Source organism: Marmota monax, unplaced genomic scaffold, assembly GCF_021218885.2.
Source record: "Marmota monax isolate L192 unplaced genomic scaffold, Marmota_monax_Labrador192_F-V1.1 WCK01_AAM20220418_F8-fsc00061, whole genome shotgun sequence".
Classification (NCBI taxonomy): Eukaryota; Metazoa; Chordata; class Mammalia; order Rodentia; family Sciuridae; genus Marmota; species Marmota monax.
The window spans coordinates 11282248-11301870 of NW_026695230.1; the positions used below are offsets into that span (position 1 = coordinate 11282248).

General features: G+C 37.6%; 1 protein-coding gene and 1 non-coding gene across 3 annotated transcripts; one reads left to right on the plus strand and one right to left on the minus strand.

The window, feature by feature from the left end:
- The first annotated feature begins 1637 nt into the window (after positions 1-1637).
- Positions 1638-19521, plus strand: LOC124088635 (vitamin D 25-hydroxylase). Of its 2 annotated transcripts, XM_046438369.1 has the most exons (5): positions 1638-1914; positions 11487-11628; positions 15591-16223; positions 17075-17404; positions 18703-19521. In XM_046438369.1, exons 1-5 carry the CDS (start codon positions 1690-1692, stop codon positions 18876-18878), a joined length of 1506 nt encoding a protein of 501 aa, XP_046294325.1. In that variant the 5' UTR covers positions 1638-1689; the 3' UTR covers positions 18879-19521. The 2 variants fall into 2 exon arrangements, with proteins under 2 accessions (XP_046294325.1, XP_058432920.1); XM_058576937.1 differs by lacking the exon at positions 15591-16223.
- Positions 3972-4078, minus strand: LOC124088653 (U6 spliceosomal RNA). The gene has a single exon (XR_006850411.1). It is a non-coding gene; the product is annotated as a U6 spliceosomal RNA (small nuclear RNA).
- Positions 19522-19623: the final 102 nt, after the last annotated feature.

Below are 19623 nucleotides of genomic sequence, written 5' to 3' on the forward strand. Positions count from 1 at the left end.
AAATGATAAAACAGGAAAAAATTTTTTAAATATACAACTCGAATCTAAAAACCTCATTCTAAGCCAAATAGTTCTTCTACCAGGGCTGTAACTCCCAAATTTATAGGAAATCTGTAAATCTTAAAGTTACCAGAAATCCACCCACTTATGAAAATTATTTTGAATAATGTAATTAGCCTACATAATAAGTAGATTAAGCAAAGAAGATAAATATTATGAAGCCTATAATCTAGGGTACTTTCCAAACGCTACCTACTTACTGATCAGATAATGGGAATCATATCAACATAAGGATCTTGAGAACCACATGGCCACCATAAACTGTTTTGTGATCACCAGACTGATGTCATCTCCACTTACCTTCCCACACCCAACCTTCACCAAATTTCCTTTAAAAGAACCCAAGACCCCCAAAGCATCTATCAAGGTGACTTGCATTCTCCCTTGAATATGTATTTCTTGATTTTTCTTTCTTTCTTCTTTTTTTTCTGAGATAGAGCCTCACTAATTTGCTGAGGCTGACTTTGAACTTGTGATCCTCCAGCATCAGTTTCCCCAGCTGTGGGGACTTCTTGCTGTCATAAATAAATCTTTGTGCCTCTAACATATCCTTAAGCTGATTTCCAAGATGTTTGCTGGGAATCTTTAAAGAGACTATCAAGCATTTGTAATAGGCAGTAGGTGCCTATTCTGTAGGAATGGATCCTATGGAAATGCCCTTTGGGAATTTTGTTGTTCCTATTCACCTTTGTGTCTCCATTGCTTAGGACATCAGCACAAAGTAGTCATTCAATAAATATTTGTTTATGAATGCAACTTAAGATAATGAGGACATAAAACTCTTACCCAAATTTAAATCATAACTAGGGGGCAGCTGTTAGAAGAGTCTTAAGTCCAGCAAGTCCTGTGTTGCAAGGAATTGCCCTATTAAAAACAGGAATAGAAACTGAAATAACAATATGAAATCAGCTGCTTAATTCTAAGTAGTAGAAATAGAAAACTTGAGTAGTAAGAACAATCCTGAGTAATTGCAGACAAGAGAGACCTCTGATTACCAATAAGGAACTAAGCTGGGAAAACCAGAGGTAAACCAGAGTTAATCACATAAACAGGGCTTACTCATCACAATTCTTAAAGGATCCTACACAAAAACGCTTCATAACAGGAAAAAACTGATGAGTAAAGTAGGAGAAAAGCGTAAAACTATTTTATTTTTATACTGATGGGTGAACTCTCCAGAAAATCTGAATATTTTCATGTTTAACTAAAGAGTGCATAGATAATAACGCTCCACTCTTCCTAGTCTTGAATACACAGCCTTGGTACCTAAAAAGACACCATAAGAAAGGCTGGTCTCTCAGGAGACAGGATCCGGCTAGCCCTGAATGAAACTGCCCTAACCAGTATTCAATGTCCTGGTGTTTATTTCCTAGAAACCCGGGCTCGATGCCCGCTACGTTGGTGCTCACCTAGTGCCAAGCCAGATCCAAAGGGTCGCAATGCGGACTCTGAGCTGGGCCAGGAACAGAGGTACTGACTCCAGTAGCCCAAGCGCCCTGCACTCAGCGAGCCAATGGCCATGGAGCTAGGGCGTGACCTCGGGGTACCGGGCCAATGGGAGTGAGGCGGGGCTGGAACAGGCGCCTTGCTCTCAGGGCGGTGGCGGGCTTTGCCCGCTTGGCAGGACCAATGTGGGAACCCCCAGGGGCTGTGGCCTGCGCCGCTGCCGTCGGCAGTGCACTCTTCCTGCTGCTCTTCGCGCTGGGGATCCGTCAACTGCTGAAGCAGAGGCGGCCAGCGGGGTTCCCCCCGGGACCACGGGGACTGCCTTTTATCGGCAACATCTGCTCCCTGGCCGCCTCCGCTGAGCTTCCCCACGTCTACATGAGAAAGCAGAGCCAGGTGTACGGCGAGGTACAGCCCCGACGGGCCGCGGGCAGGGAGGGCAGCTTTCCTGTGTTCAGGCCGGCGCGGGCCGTCCTCCCCTGGGGAGACCTTTCTTGCTGTTCTGACCGCCTTTTGAGGGGAACTGGGTCCGAGGGCCAGGAAAGGAGGCGCCTTCGACACAGCGACGGCTCCCAGGGGCAATTAGGGCGCGACTTTCCCGTCTCCCTGGGCGCTCGCACCGGTGCTCCCGCGCCTGCGCCCTGGGCCCTGTGGGCGGAGCCGTCGCGCCCCCTGGGGCAGGCGCGTGCACTCAGCCCAGCGCCAGACCGTGGGAGCTGCTCCGCCCTGTGTGCGGGCTTTAGATTTCAACCCTTGGCCTGTTCAACAGGCTTCTTGAGTTGTAGGACAGAATTAGTGGTTAGTAGACGGTTCTTCGGTATTTGTAATTGACAAATGACTGGTCAAAGCGTTTGCTCTGCGGATGAAAAAAAACAAAAACTTAGTTGAACGACCCTAACCTAGAAGTGAGCTCTGGTACATGATTTTGAAAAGTATGAATGAATTATTGACCAAAATCTGGTGAAGAGCCCTACAGCAGCATAGCGGGAGCCAGACTGGCCAGGAACATTCTCATAGCATGTACTTATGTGCCAGTGTCACTGTCAATTCGTTCTCATTTAAAACTTCCTATCCAGTGAGGTGCTTCTGGCTTCCCCCATTATTCACAAGTGAATTATGACACTGGAATGCTAAGTGACTGGAAAGAGAAAATGCTAGAACTCATGTTTGTATTTGGAAGATTATCCTTCAAAAGGAAGCAGAAGTTTCCAGACCCCTGGTCAAAACTCACCTGTTTTGTTTTGTTTTGAATTACTGACTTTCATTTCTGTGTAACCACAGGCTGTGATTCCTGCTTGGTGCTGGGAATAAAAAGATGAAGAAGGAAGACCTGGACTTGTTTTGAGGAGTTATACAGTCTAGTAGCAGGGAGAAACTTGATCTAATTATCCACTACAAACTAAATACTCAGAAGGAAAAAAAACAGGGGGCTGTTTGGCAATTATATTTCAGAATAATCCTTAAGTCCTTACCTAATTGTATGCATCTACTTAATTGTGTTGCAGATTTGTGCTTAAAGTAATCTTTAGAAGAATTATTCTAGGTTTCTGCAGCTCACTGTGGTTTATGTTGCACAAGGGAAGCTGGACTTAGGTATAGACAATACATGTAAATCTTAGATTCTGTTTTCCATCTTCCGGTTCTTCAGGAATTGAGTTTATTTTCATGATTTCAATTTAATATGTTTGATCTCTTTGGGATCTTTGTACAAAACATAGTATCTCTGGAGATATCATAAGATGTGAAAATACAAGACTTGCCATTGAGTCTTCTTTTCCCAGTTGAAACTTCACCTTTACTTCACTGAAGCCTGAATTTTTCTGATCTGGGTAATTCGAATAATGATAGCCAAAAACAATGAAGTGTTGCTCAGATGTTGTTGGTTCTCATATATGGTCTTGATGGTTTAGTCAGATTTTTCATTGCTATGGCCAAAAGACCTGACAAGAACAATTTTAGAGGAGGAAAAGTTTATTTGGAGCACAGTGTTTCAGAGATCTCAGTCCATAGCCGGCTCCGTTGCTCCACAGAGATGAGGCAAAACATCATGGTGGCTGTGGTGGAGGAAAGCAACTCAGAAATTGGCACCAGGAAGCAGAGACAAACTGTAGACCAGGGACAAAATATATACCCAAAGGCATACCCACCTCCTCTAGGCACACCCTACCTGCCTATAGTTACCACCTGTTGATTAGTTTAAGATTCGCATAACCAAATCTTTTCACCTCTAAACTTTCTTTTTTTTTATATTTTTAAATTTGTTTTAATTAGTTATACATGACAGTAGAGTGCACTTATATACTTTGATATATCATACATAGATGGGATATAATTTCTCATTTTTCTGAATATACATATTGTAGAATCACATTGGTCATACAGTCACATACATACATAAAGTAATAATGTCTGTTTCATTCTACTATGTTTCTTATCCCCACATCCCCTGCCTTCCCCTCCTTTCAAAAAATATGGAACACTTCACTAATTTGCATGTCATCCTTGTGCAGGGGCCATGCTAATCATCTCTGTATTGCTCCAGTTTTAGTATATGTGCTGTTGAAGCAAGCACTAAATTTTTTTACATTGTCTCACACATGAGCTTTTGGGGGATGCATCACATCTAAACCATAACACTAGTTACTATACAAAGAATGGATTTATTAGGCCTACAAATTTAAAAGTATTTTTAAAGGAGTTGTAGAAATGGTTTCTTACAGAATAGAGAATTAAGTTTTTTATGTACAAATATTTGAACTGAAAGGAACTTTGTATTTAATATAAATATTCCTTTGGAACAGGGTGAGTTGGCTCCTGCTATAATAGTTTATGAGATGAATTATAAACATCTTGGTAGACTGTCATCACAGGTTTAGACAGATCTAATTCAATGGGTAAGAATTTGGAATAAGTAACTAGTTTTATTCCTGGTACCACTGTTTGAAATTATGATTCTGTAGAAATAATACTCTTACCACAAATCAAATAGGCCTAAACTGTGCTAATAATGGCAAAAGGGGTAGAAGAAAAACAGAAAGGAACAAAAATTAGGATATATGCAATGAAGAGTAGACATTGTTTGCCGATTGCCTTAAATAGCCACCAAATATTGACTCTTTAAACTATAGCAGCAATTCATCTTTGTTTTAGTTGTGGAATGCTCACGATAATTTCCTTTTATCTTGGGGGATATTTCTTAATTCTCACAAAGTATTACAGTTAATATAAGTTGTTTAAATACTCTTTTTGGAGGTTGAAGGCAACTATTATCTCTTGTACTTCAGGAAGATTTGTGGAAAGTAGTTTGTAGGACTTATTTGGAAATAGAATCTTATTTTTCCACTGTCTCTCTTTTTAATTTGAAATGTGTGCTTACAGAAAAAAATGTGGGCTTTAAAATTACTTATGACAGTCATTTAATGTAATACCTACTTTTGTGCAGACTGAATTTAATTCTTGTTTATAATTCTTGAAAGGAAGATAGCTAGTCTCAAGACTTGCACATTCATCTTAAAGAAAAATCTTTAATTGAAATGAACTACACAAAAAATACCATTTCTTTAGATGATCACTGTGAATGTTTAAACTTTTACAGTTACTTTAGTCGTAATCTAGATTTTGGTAAGCAAGTGTCTTTGTCAGATTCTTTTCAGGCGAATGCACTTAAGGACAATAAAATAAGTGAAATTAGTAACTAACTAATTTAGTTTTACAGCAAACATTAACTTTATGCAAGGCACTGAATCAGATTCTGTGGAGGATTCAAAGATAAAAAATTATGAAATCACTGCTTCCAAGGAGTTCATAATTTAAGAGGCAGACAGAAAATAAGAATATGAATGTTTCTGGTTCAAGGTAGTATTAAATAAGGGCCATAGGATCTTCCAATCATGTGTCATAGTCGTTCAAAGCAGAGAGAAAAAGAGAGAACACCCGAAAAAAAAATGCACTGTGGAGGAAGGTGCCTAAAGACTTGGTATGGGGCTGGGGATGTGGCTCAAGCAGTAGCGCGCTCGCTTGGCATGCGTGCGGCCTGGGGTTCGATCCTCAGCACCACGTACAAACAAAGATGTGGTGTCCACCGAAAACTAAAAAATAAATATTAAAATTCTCTCTCTCTCTTAAAAAAAAAAAAAAAAGACTTGATATGGTTTGAATAGTATGACAATCAAGAGAAGCATTCCTGATGAGAAAACAAACTGAAGCTAAGTTGAAGAGTATGTCACACACTGTGACACACACTAATCCCAGCAGTTTGGAGGCTGTGGCCTGAGGAGGATTGCAAGTTCGAGTCTAGCCTGGGCAACTTAGCAAGACCCTATCTCAAAAAATAAAACAAAAGGGCCTTGGAATATTGTAATAGATCAGTAATAGAGTGTCCTGGGCCCTGGGTTTAATCCCAGTATTGTGGGGTGGGGGAAGTGTGGCATTCACTTTGTAGTTTACATCAATTGTACTTGGTGCATGTTTTTGTTATTAACACTTAGCCTATGATGTTGTAATGATATGCTTTAATGCATGTCTCTACCACAATTCATTAATGAAACTTAAATTTACCAATTGTCATCATACGTTATTTACTATCCTAGGCACTGAATATATAGCAGTGAACAAAACAGAGATCCCTGCTCTTATGTACCTTATATTCTAGTGGGGGGAAGACAGACAACATAGCACAATAAGTAATTTATAAAATATGTTTAAAGAGTTTAGGGTATAAATTAAGGTAAATTAGGAACCGGAAAATGCTAAAGGATCAAATTTTAAATTGGCTAGTCAGAGCAGGCCTCACTGCAAAGATAGCATCTGAACAAAGACTTTAAAGGAAATAAAAGAGCAAGCTATAAAAATATCTAGGGGATGAACATTCTGGACCAAGAGAATAACAAATACAAAGACCACAAAGCTGAAACATGTCATGTTGAGAATTATGCATAAAGAGACATGAATGAAATTAAAGGGGCCAGAAAGGAGACTGCTTTGATAGCATAAGGGAGAAATGAAGGAGGCTTGGACTAGAGTGTTAGAATAGATTACACTGTCACATAATACCTGAGATAATCACCTTTAAAAGAGGAAAGAATTACTTTGGCTTATAGTTTGGGAAGTTTCAGTCCATGGCCAATTTACCCTATTGCTTTTGGACCTATGGTGAGGCAGTACATCACAGCAGGAGCACATGGCAGGGAAATCTGCTCACCTCATGGCAGCCAGGAAGCAAAAATTAGAGAGGAAGAGGATAGACCCGGGTTTCAGTATCCCCTTTTAAGGGCACATCCCCATGACCCAAAGTCTCCCATGAGGTCCTACCCCTTAAAGTTTCTACCACCTCCCTGTAACACAAAAGAGGACAAAACCTTTAATTCAGAGGCCCTTGGGGGACATTTAAGGAAACTCAAACTAAAGCAGAGGTAATAAGAAGTTAAAAGATTCTGTTTATATTCTGAAAGTAGGAGTAACATGATCTCTGAGTAGTTGGAAATGGGGTTTGGGAGAAAATGTGTCACACTGGTAATTGCAGGGTTTTGAACCTGAATATTTGAAGGAAACATAAAGTGGTCATTAACTGAGAGTGAAAAATTCTGGGTAGAACTGGTCTGAAGCAAGAGGAAGTGACTTGAAGATCATAGAATGACTTCTAGAAGACAAGGAAAATACTTCATGTATTCCTGTTTACATCTCTGTCAGCGTCTTAATTAGCCCACAATAGGAACTAAAAACTATCGACTAAATCAAGGAATGCATATTCTTAATTTTGGACTGTTCCATAGATCAAAGCAGCTTAAGAGTATGTTTCTCCAAATTGATTTCAAACCTTTACCTTGAAAATAGTGTATACTAGAATATATACATGTTGAAGTAAAAATTCCTCCAGTTCTACCCTGAAATAGGAGACTACCTCAAATTTTTGAGTAAAGGTGGATTGTATAACAACTTTCTCAAGCTGTGGGTCCTCTTTGATTTTTATAATCCCTAGTGTCACAGCCTGAAGCTTTACCATGAAATATTATCTCCCACCAGCAATGTACAAGTATACCCTTTTCCCCACATCCTCGCCAGCACTTGTTGTTGTTTGACTTCATAATGGCTGCTAATCTTACTGGAGTGAGATGGTATCTTAGGGTGGTTTTAATTTGCATTTCTCTGACTGCTAGAGATGGTGAGCATTTTTTCATGTACTTGTTGATTAATTGTATATCCTCCTCTGAGAAGTGTCTGTTCAGGTCCTTGGCCCATTTGTTGATTGGGTTATTTGTTTTCTTATTGTTTAATTTTTTGAGTTCTTTGTATAGTCTGGATATTAGGGCTCTATCTGAAGTGTGAGGAGTAAAAATTTGTTCCCAGGATGTAGGCTCCCTATTTACCTCACTTATTATTTCTCTTGCTGAGAAAAAACTTTTTAGTTTGAATACATCCCATTTGTTGATTCTTGATTTTAACTCTTGTGCTATAGGTGTCCTATTAAGGAATTTGGAGCCCGACCCCACGAGATGGAGATTGGGGCCAACTTTATCTTCTATTAGACGCAAAGTCTCTGGTTTGATTCCTAGCTCCTTGATCCATTTTGAGTTAACTTTTGTGCATGGTGAGAGAAAGGGATTCAATTTCATTTTGTTGAATATGGATTTCTAGTTCTCCCAGCACCATTTGTTGAAGACGCTATCCTTTCTCCATTGCATGCTTTTAGCACCTTTGTCTAATATAAGGTAGTTGTAATTTTGTGGATTGGTCCTGTGTCCTCTATTCTGTCCCATTGGTCTACCCACCTGTTTTGGTACCAGTACCATGCTGTTTTTGTTACTATTGCTCTGTAGTATAGTTTAAAATCTGGTATCGCTATACCACCTGTTTCACTCATCCTGCTTAGAATTGCTTTAGCTATTCTGGGTCTTTTGTTTTTTCAGATGAATTTTATGATTGCTTTTTCTATTTCTGTGAGGAATGCCGTTGGGATTTTGATTGGTGTTGCATTAAACCCATAGAGTACTTTTGGTAATATGGTCATTTTAATGATATTAATTCTGCCTATCCATGAGCAAGGTATATCTTTCCATCTTCTAAGGTCTTCTATTTCTCTCTTTAGGGTTCTGTAGTTTTCGTTGTATAGATCTTTCCCCTTTTGGGTAGGTTGATTCCCAAGTATTCTATTTATTTATTTATTTTTGAGGATATTGTGAATGGAGTGGTTGTCCTCGTTTCCATTTCAGAGGATTTGTCACTGATATACAGGAACGCCTTTGATTTATGCGTGTTGATTTTATATCCTGCCACTTTGATGAATTCATTTACTAGATCTAGAAGTTTCTTGGTAGAACTTTTTGGGTCTTCTAGGTATAGGATCATGTCATCTGCAAATAGTGCTAATTTAAGTTCTTTTTTTCCTATCTTTATGCCTTTAATTTCTTTTGTCTGTTTAATTGCTCTGGCCAGTGTGGCTATTTAAAGCAATCGGCAAACAATGTCTACTCTTCATTGCATATATCCTCACCTAAACAACAAATAACCCAATAAGGACCTGAACAGACACTTCTCAGAAGAGGATAAACAATCAGTCAACAAATATATGAAAAAATGTTCATCATATCTAGCAATTAGAGAAATGTAAATCAAAACTACTCTAAGATATCATCTTACTCCAGTCAGAATGGCAGCTATTATGCATAAAAACAACAATAAGTGTTGGCAAGGATGTGGGGGAAAAGGTACACTCGTACATTGCTGATGGGACTGCAAATTGGTGCAGCCAATTTGGAAACAGTATGGAGATTCCTTGGAAAGCTGGGAATGGAACCACCATTTGACCCAGCTATTCCCCTTCTCAGACTATACCCAAAAGACCTAAAAAGAGCATACTACAGGGATACAGCTACATCAATGTTCATAGCAGCACAATTCACAATAGCTAGACTGTGGAACCAACGTAGATGCCCTTCAATAGATGAATAGATAAAAAATGTGGCATTTATACACAATGGAATATTACTCAGCACTAAAAAATAACAAGATCATGGCATTTGCAGGGAAATGGATGGCATTAGAGCAGATTATTCTAAGTGAAGTTATCCATTCCCTAAAAAGCAAATGCTGAATGTTTTCTCTGATATAAGGGGGGGGGTTGACTCAAAATAGAGTAGGGAGGAAAAGCATGAGGAGAAGATTACCACTAAACAGGGAAGAGAGGTGGGAGGGAATGAGAGGGCGAAGGGGAATTGCACAGAAGATGGAAGGAGACACTCATCGTTATAAAAAATACATATATGATGGTGTGAGGGGGAAGAAAAAGAGAGAGAGAAATGTGTCACCAGTAGATTGGATAGAGAGAGGTGATGGGAGGGGAGGAGAGGAGAGGAGAGATAGGAAGGGCAGCAGAATACAACAGACACTAGTATGGCTGTATGTATAAATGTGGCTGTATAACCAATGTGAACCTGCAATCTGTACACGTGGAAAAATGAGAATTCATACCCCATTTGAATCAAATGTATGATATGTCAAGATCATTGTATTGTCATGAGCAACTAATAATAATAAAAAAAGTAATATTATCTCCTCTCTGTTTTGCCTTCATACCAGTGTAACTTTCAGTGTCAGGGTCTCTCAGCTCATCCTTATGAAATCATCAATCAGTGTTTGTTTTTTTTTTTTCCTTTTTCCTGCACCAGGACTTATTGTTTTACTTATTTTTGTTAAAATTATATTTCTGGGAAAAGGCTTTTCTTTAACAGCACTATATTACTGTTTTGGGAACTGGTGTTCCCTCTTTGTTTAGCTGCTAGCTGTTCACTTTGTGCTGGGAGCCATTCACTTTGTGAATAATTCCAATTCACTTTTCTTTATTAATAACACTACTTATGGCAGGCAGTACATGCTTTTTCCCCAAGGTTAAATGTCCCTATTGCTCAGTTCCAAGGCCTACCCTCCTGCCAAAGACTCTACTGGCCGTATTGCTTGGCTGGGGTTGATTCTGTTTCAGTTTGGTCATCTTCATTACTTTTACTGATGTAACCGCTACTACAGAACTTTTGTTTTCTGTTAAACCTAACATTTTCTCCTGAAGTCGTGTGTACCATGGTTAAATCTGCTCTGCTTGTCACACAGAGATAAGGTTTGTCTTAAGTATTTTGTCTGCAGGAAGTTCTCAGGGAACACCTAAGAGGATGAGCCTCTCAGGGTGTTTTCAGATCCCACTGACAAGACAGCATCATTTCTCACTAGAGTAGGCCCTTAAATTGGGGTAGTTATAGTAGACTGCAGGGGTTGTGACATTGGGAGTGAGCCTGAGGTGAGACATACTATAGACAACTCCAGCAAGATATAGGATGACTATTCTTATTTGCTTTTCTTTTATCTGAAACACAGCCACTTCTTCTATGGTGAAGGTCTCTCTTCCAAGGTCTGATTCCTTTAGGGCCTTCTTGGTTAACTAATTAATTAATTTTAATTCATAAAATTCGAAGAGCTGAATACAAATAAGCCTACTACGATATGTTTATACTTCAAAGTTGTCTTTCAGATCATTGACAACCCCTTCCCTTACCTGTGGCTAAAGGAATAAAGGGGAAGATGGTGCTGCTTCTTTATTTATATTGGAAGTGAAAAGAGATTCCTGAATATTGAATGTTTTGAGGTGGCATGAATCCTAAAAGAACATCTAAATCAAATATTTTCTGTGATCACACTGAAGCCCACAAAATTAAAGTGTTCTGCATAGGGTCTAATATATATTTAATGTCAAACCTCAAACTAGAACCCAGGCCTCCTGAATTCAGTACTCTTTCCATTATACTGGTATGAGATTATGGTTCCCAGACACTGAATGGTGTAACGAATCACATTGTCTAAACATTGTCAGTTGAGAAATGAGTGCTTAGATTTTTAGGGAAGTAACAAATACCAGGAGAGCTGGGCTTAGCACACATGGATTTCCTTGGTTATATTTCTCTATACATTCTGCTGTTTACATGTTTTTCTTCTCACAGATTTTCAGTTTAGATCTTGGAGGCATATCAGCAGTGGTTCTTAATGGCTATGATGTAGTAAAGGAATGCCTTGTTCATCAGAATGAAATTTTTGCAGACAGACCATGTCTTCCTTTATTCATGAAGATGACAAAAATGGGAGGTATGTTTATTTTCAACTATTTAGTGATCTACTAAACTATTTAAAATCACATTCCTTATTTTAAGTAATTTTAGTTACAGTTACAGCATACAGTTGGGATCCTTGTATTGGTAACAGGAAGGCATCTATAGACTTACTTACAGAACTTAGTTTTTGAACACCTTTCAGGTTGTATTATGTAATATTTTAGACTACTAAATGCTAATTTTATTGTAGTCTAGGTCTATTAAATATTATAAATATTATTTTAAAGAATTAGCACACTTAATAACATCTTCAGGTTTTATGAAACAAGTTAGGAGTACACTTGAATCAGAAGTGTCCTTTGATGCCAAGCTTGAATACTTGGTGACATTTTTACTACCTTTTTTAAAATAAGCTTACAAAACTTGAATCAGCCTTTCTTTGGGGGGATGGGGTGTATCAGGGATTGAACTCAGGGGCACTCAACCACTGAGCCACATCCTCAGCCCATTTTGTATTTTATTTAGACACAGGCTCTCACTGAGTTGCTTAGTGCCTTGCTTTTGCTGAGGCTAGCATTAAACTCAGGATCCTCCCATCTCCGCCTTCAAAGCTGCTGGGATTCCAGGCTTGTGCCACCATGCCTAGGAGCCTTTCTTAACTACTACTCATTATGTTGTGTAAATGGAGCATTGTGGGGTTTAAATAAAGGAGTGGTTTGCATAGTTTAAGGTTGAACAATGTTGTATGATTTTATATTCAACAAGAGAAAAAAGCTGAAAGTTGACAAAAATCAGTAAGAAAAAAGCCTAAAATATAGAATGTTGAAATCAGATTCAGTGGTTTTAGTTGTATAAGAATTTTTATAAGAATGGTGTTATAGTCAGCTTTTTCATTGCCATGACCAAAAGACCCAACAAGAACAAGTTAGAGGAGGAAAAGTTTATTTGAGATTCATGTTTCAGAGGTCTCAGTTCATAAATGACCAACTCCATTCTCTGGACCCAAGGTGAGGCAGAACATCATGTCAGGAATGCATGGCAGAGGAATGTAGCTTGGGACAGGGCAATCAGGAAGAAGAGAGAGATATCTCTGATCACCAGGAGCAAAATTTAAACCCAAGGGCACACCCCTAGAGACCTATCTCCGCCAGCCACACCCTATTGCCTTCATTTATCACCCAATTAATTCCTATGAGGAGTTAATTCAATGATTGGGTTACAACTCTCATCATCTAATCATTTCACCTCTGAACCTTCTTGCATTATTCCACACATAAGCTTTTGGGGGACACCTCCTATCTAAACCGTACCAAAAAAGCTCCACACCTTCTTATTCTTTGTATGTGTATGTGTGAGAGAGAGATAACTGGGGATGAAACTCAGGTCTTCGCATATGCCAAGCAAGTGCTCTACCACCAAGCTATATCCCCATCCCCCACTTACTTTCAAAAGAAAATTTAACAGTACCTTGCTTTAGATAGCCTAAGAGGCATTGAAAAGAAAAAAATAACTTATACTAAATTTATACGAAATCACAAAATAAAGCAACTAATGCAAAGAAAGCACACATTTTAAAGACCAAATTCTCAAGCTAGAGTATGATACTTGAAAGCAATAAATAAATAAAAAGCAAATCTCTAACCTCTTAAGTATTCTTACAAATAACAAAGAGGCCAAAGAATAAACCACAATATAATAATAGAAAATCTTTAAAGAAATTATGAAAATGAAAGATGATGTGATCGGAGTAATATTTAAAACAAAGTACATATTTTTCAAAGTTATAATTTGTAGTTTAAGCTGTTTTTATCATGAAGATAAAATGAGTGTTAAAATTAATATTTTCATAAACAGTAAGAGAAAAAATAAGTAGATAATGATATATGTCGTTTTAAGGTACATATGCACTGACTTTGGAATTGGAAATTCATGGCCAATATTAACCCATTGTGAATGGGAAAAAGCTGCCCCTTGGGTGGGCTTAGCACTGTGCCCAGGCACACAGCTTGGCCAACATAGGGTTATTATGAACAGTGCTCCTCTCTCCCCTTAAGTATAGTTAAAATTGCTGGGAGTAGTGGCACATGCCTGTAATCCCAGCAACTTGGGAGGCTGAGACAGGAGGATTGAAAGTTCAAAGCTAGCATCAGAAATTTAGTGAGGCCCTAAGCAATTTAGTGAGATCCTGTATCAAGATAAAAAATAAATAAATAAGGTTGGGGATGTAGTTCGTGGTTGAGCACCCCTGGATTTAATCCCTGGTATCCAAATATATGTATATGTGTTTGTATTTGTGTGTGTGTGTGTATGTGTGTGTGTAAAGTACTTGGTTTTTTATTTTTATTTTTTTTGTGCTAGGGATTGTGTGTATGTGTGTTTTGGGTGTATCCATACACATACACATATACATACATAATTAAAAGAAAAAAATTTTTGATGGTACCAGGGATTGTACCCAGGAGTGCTTTACCACCAAGCTACATCCCCAGCCCTATTTATTTTTTATTATTTATATATTTATTTGCTACTGAAGATTGAACTGAGGGGCACTTAACCACTGAGCCACTTCCCCAGCCCTTTTTATTTTTTATTTTGAGATAGAATCTTGCTAAATTGTCCAGACCTCAAACTTACAATCCTCTTGCCTCAACCTCCTGAGTTTCTTGGTTTATAATCATTTGATACTGTACCTGGCTAATTAACTTTTTAATAAGCTCCAAATTTAAAAATTGTGTATAAAAGTTATTTAAATGTAAATTTTGTCTATACCTCATGTGTATAAGAGAACACAACAGTTTTCATCATAGGAACACCTGTGTCCCAGTAAATAATGGAATTGCAAGTAAAGTACTTGGTTTTTTTATTTTTATTTTTTTTGTGTGCTAGGGATTGAGCCCAAGGGTGCCTTATCACTAAGTTACATCCCTTGTCACTTTTTTATTATTTTTTATTTTGAGACAGGTTCTCACAAAGTTGCTGAGGAAACCTTGAGCTTGTGATCCTCTTGCCTTAGCCTCCTGAATCACAGACATGTTCAAGTACATATTACATAATACATATACTGAAGATACTGGGCTTTTCCTGTGATAGTTCACTTAAAAAGGAAATTTTTCAGACTTTTTACATAAGAACAACAGATATGTTGCAGAAATTTTAGAGTTTTGTGACAAACAATATCAGTATTAGAAAAGTCTGAGCTTTATGTTTGCCCTTTTTAAAAGTTTTTTAATTCATTAATTTCTACTACATTGAGAACTGCAGACTGCACTTGACTGTGCCATTCGTACCTTTTTGGGTACCATATGATTTTAATATAAAGAAGGAAATTTGTACTCTAAATTTTATTCTCCTAAACAGAAAATTTCTAATCCTAGAAGAATGATTTTTAGGTGTTTCTTTAATCCAAGACAAAATTTTACCCATAGAATATGTAATATTTGTCTTTTGTATATTAGACTTACAGTAAAAGTTGAATGATAAAAGTTACCTGGACCTTGTTCACCAAAGTCAAATTACACTGACCGAAAGAATTATAGTTCTTTTCTTCTAGTACCCAGGTAAGGAAAAAAGAAGTTTTTTATTTGTTTGTACTGTAGATTGAACCCAGGGGTGCTTTACCACTGAGCTACATCCACAGCCCTTTTTAAAATATTTTATTTTGATACAGGGTCTCTTTAAGTTGCTTAGGGCCACACTAAGTTGCTGAGGCTAGCCTTGAACTTGTGCTCCTCCTGCCTCAGCTTCCCAAGTCACTGGGATTACAGGTGTTCACCACTGGGCCTGATGAGAAGTTTTATCTGATATAATATCCTATGACTAATGAGTAACAGAACAGGACCCAACCAACCAGTTATATAGAAAGATAATTTGCAGGAAAACAACTCCCTGTTTTTAAGATTTGTTTTCTTCAACTTTTAAAATTTCTTTTTATTCAATAGGATTTTTACCTGTTATAGAGAAGGAGGAATTATACAAGATTTTTAATTTTCTTTTCAGGCTTACTCAATGCCAGATATGGCCGAGGATGGGTTGATCACAGAAGATTAGCAGTTAACAGCTTTCGCTGTTTTGGATATGGCAAAAAGTCTTTTGAATCTAAAATCTTAGAAGAAACCACATTTTTCATTGATGTTATTGAGACATACAAAGGTCGACCTTTTGACTTTAAGCAGTTAATAACAAATGCTGTTTCGAACATAACTAATCTGATCATTTTTGGAGAACGATTCACTTACGAAGACACTGATTTTCAGCACATGATTGAGTTATTCAGTGAAAATGTGGAGCTAGCTGCCAGTGCCTCAGTTTTCCTATATAATGCCTTTCCATGGATTGGCATTTTACCCTTTGGAAAACATCAACAGCTATTTAGAAACGCAGCTGTGGTCTATGATTTTCTCTCCAGACTTATTGAAAAAGCTTCCATCAACAGAAAGCCTCAGTCACCTCAGCATTTTGTTGATTCTTATTTAGATGAGATGGATCAAGGTAAAAATGACCCATTATCTACTTTCTCCAAAGAAAACCTAATTTTCTCAGTGGGTGAACTCATCATTGCTGGAACTGAAACAACAACCAATGTATTACGCTGGGCAATTCTTCTTATGGCCCTTTATCCCAACATTCAAGGTGAGGATTCTTTTGATGATCTTAGGTAGGGATCATATATGTTTTAAAGTCTTTAACCATGTAGAAATCATTTTTAAGAATTTCTGCTAAGCTTGCCAAGATGAGAATATTTCATAGTAATGAGGAGTTTTCAATTCTAGTATTAAAAAAAAAAAAGCACCTCTAGGGCTGAGGTTGTGGCTCAGTAGTAGAACTCTTGCCTGGCACATGTGAGGCACTGGGTTCAATTCTCAGCACCACATAAAAATAAATAAAGTAAAGGTATTGTGTCCATCTTAAGAAAATACACTTAAAGTAAAAAGCAACTCTGAAATGGATCTTATTATGTCTATTTTATGAATGAGGATGCGGGCTGAGTGTCTGGAAGTGACATAGCTGGGAACTGGACTCTGGTTTTTCTCATTCAAGTTTTATGCTTTACTCAGGAAAAATCCTTACTGAAAGTGATATTATCCCAATTCTAAGTTTATTTGATTTTTAAATTTTCTCTCCCATTTCTGGGGATTGAACCTGGAGGTGCTTTACCACTGAGCACAGGGTCTCAGTAATTTGTCCAGGCTGGCCTCGAACTTGGAATCTTTGTGCCTCGGCCTCCTGAGTAGCTGAGATTACGGACATATTCTACTACACCCAGCTTAATTTTTGTCCTTAATCCTTGTAATATGTTGTTCATGACAAGTTACCCAGAGCATTGGCTACTGTTATAAGACATATGGCATGTATTTCAAACAAACTCCCAAATAATGAGAAATGAAAAATCTGAGTGTACCTGCCCTGTTGGATTAAAGAGATATTATTTTAGACATAATTCTAAGAGTTGTATAATAACTTGAACACTGTTTCTCTGACAGGACAAGTTTGGAAAGAGATTGATTTAATTATGGGCCCTGACAGAAAACCTTCTTGGGATGACAAGTGCAAAATGCCTTATACTGAAGCGGTTTTGCATGAAGTTTTAAGATTCTGTAATATAGTTCCATTAGGGATTTTCCACGCAACCTCTGAAGATGCAGTTGTACGTGGTTATTCCATTCCTAAAGGCACAACAGTAATTACAAATCTTTATTCTGTACACTTTGATGAAAAATATTGGAAAGAGCCAGAAGTGTTCAATCCCGAGCGATTTCTGGACAGCAGTGGATATTTTATCAAAAAGGAAGCTTTGATTCCTTTCTCCTTAGGTAAGAGAAATTTTTCCCTAAGTAAGAGAATGTTAGAATAAAATATAACAATGACTCATCACGAGTAACATTTTAATCTGAAGCATCCTGCTCTAAAATTAAATATTCTAATTCTGAAATTATATTATTGATTCTTTTAGTAAAGAATTGTTTGATTATAGGTATTAATACTTTTTCTTTTTTTATTAGTTTCACATGATAGTACAATGATCTTGACATATCATACATTTGAATCAAATGGGGTATAATTTCTCATTTTTCTGAGTGTACAGGTTGCAGAATCACATTGATCATACAGTCATGTATATACATACAGCAATAATAGTGTCTATTTTATTCTGCTGCCCTTCCTATCCCCCCTTTCCCTCCCCTCCCCTCCCATCACTTCTCTCTACCCAATCTAATGTGACACACTTCTTTTTTTCCTCCTCACATCATCATACATGTATTCTGTATTAATACTTTTTCTACTCAAAATAAGCTATGATTTATTAATTAGAGTTAAAGTATTAAGAACCTCTGGATTCTCCTGGAATGTTTTTGTTTTTGTTTTTTTTATTTGTAATGAAACTTTTTAGAGCTAGAAGTCAGTAACAGGTGGCTTTAGAAACTTGACAACTTGAAGTAAAACTATAACCTTTTTGTCTTCCGGTTTATTGTACTTCATCTCCAGTTAGGAAATATTGCTTTTGCTGTGAAAAAGGACACAGATCACAGACCCATGGAAGATAAACTAGAAATTCTTTCTCATTATTGAGAAAAGTACACATTTATTTAGTTGAACTAACTAAAATGGACTTCTCAAAATGCCTCATCTCAAATTAGATCTTTCATAGCTTATCTTAGGCTCTGTTGCAATGTGCAAAAGAAGTTGGAGATGAGACTAAAGTCTTCCAAAAGTCCATGATCTAACAAAAGGAGGTAAAGGAATGGTTTCTGTGTGCTGTACTGCTAATTTCTATTCTTTGGGATTTAAGAGAATCATTTAATAAGCATAACTTCCTCTAACTTTCTTTAATTTCCAGATTTCCTGAATGTCATTCAAATATTAGACATTAATTTTGGTAAATGTAAATTTTTAACATTCAGGCATGGTGGCACATGCTTTAATCCCAGCAACTCAGGAGGCTGAAGCATGAGGATCACAAGTTTGAGGCCAGCCTCATTTTTAAAAACAGGCTGGGGATGTAGCTCAGTGGTAGAGTACCCCTGATTTAAATCCCAGTACCACAGAGTCACACCCAAAAACCAACTAATTAAACAAACAAAAACATATTATATCTGCTTTTCCTGTTTAGGGAGAAGACATTGTCTTGGAGAACATCTGGCTCGGATGGAAATGTTCTTGTTTTTTACAGCGCTGCTCCAGCGGTTTCATTTGCATTTTCCATATGAAGTGGTTCCAGATCTGAAGCCTAGGTTAGGCATGACATTGCAGCCTCAGCCCTACCTTATCTGTGCCAAAAGACGCTGAAAGTTATAGATGTTTTGGGGAATAAGGATGTATGTTTCCTTACCCCTGAACCTTATTTAATCTAATCAGCGTGGTGTTTGGTAAGTCACAGTATCATAAAGTCAAATGAACACAGATGTGTCATTGAAAACAGCACTAGAGCAAAATCAAGTATTAACAATGATATTTTTAAAGCTTCTATGACTTCTAAAGTTGAATTCTCTATTGAGGAGCACAAAGGTTCATAAGATGCTGAGGGCCATGGATGTCCTAAGTAGAGCCACTTATTTGGTGTAAGTTTTCTCTCATCCTTTCTTGACTCCACATGGTTTCTTACCTCATGAGAGCTTGGCCTCCAAATGCCAATTCCTTTTTGACCAAGTCCCAGTCCAGTTCAATAGAAGACTGTAGAATTAAAATGCAAATAAATGAATTTGGACTACAGTGGTATTTATATATGGTAGCAGATGATTGAAGAAATATAGATTTAATGTACAGTCTACCAGTTTTTCAAATCTTGCTTCTTGCTGTGTCTTCATAGAACTATGTCATTCTTCCTATTTGTGAAGGTCTCTGTGATCCCTGAACATCTGTCCTTACAGCTGCAGTCAATAAACTGGAATTGCAATATGTATTTAGAATAAAAAAGACACATGGATATTGATTCTTTGTAGGCATATTTTCCCTGATACCACTTTCTAAATCATTCCGTCTTTTAGAGGTCTGGAGGCATTTCCATGGGCTAGTGTTCTTTTTCTAATGAGGG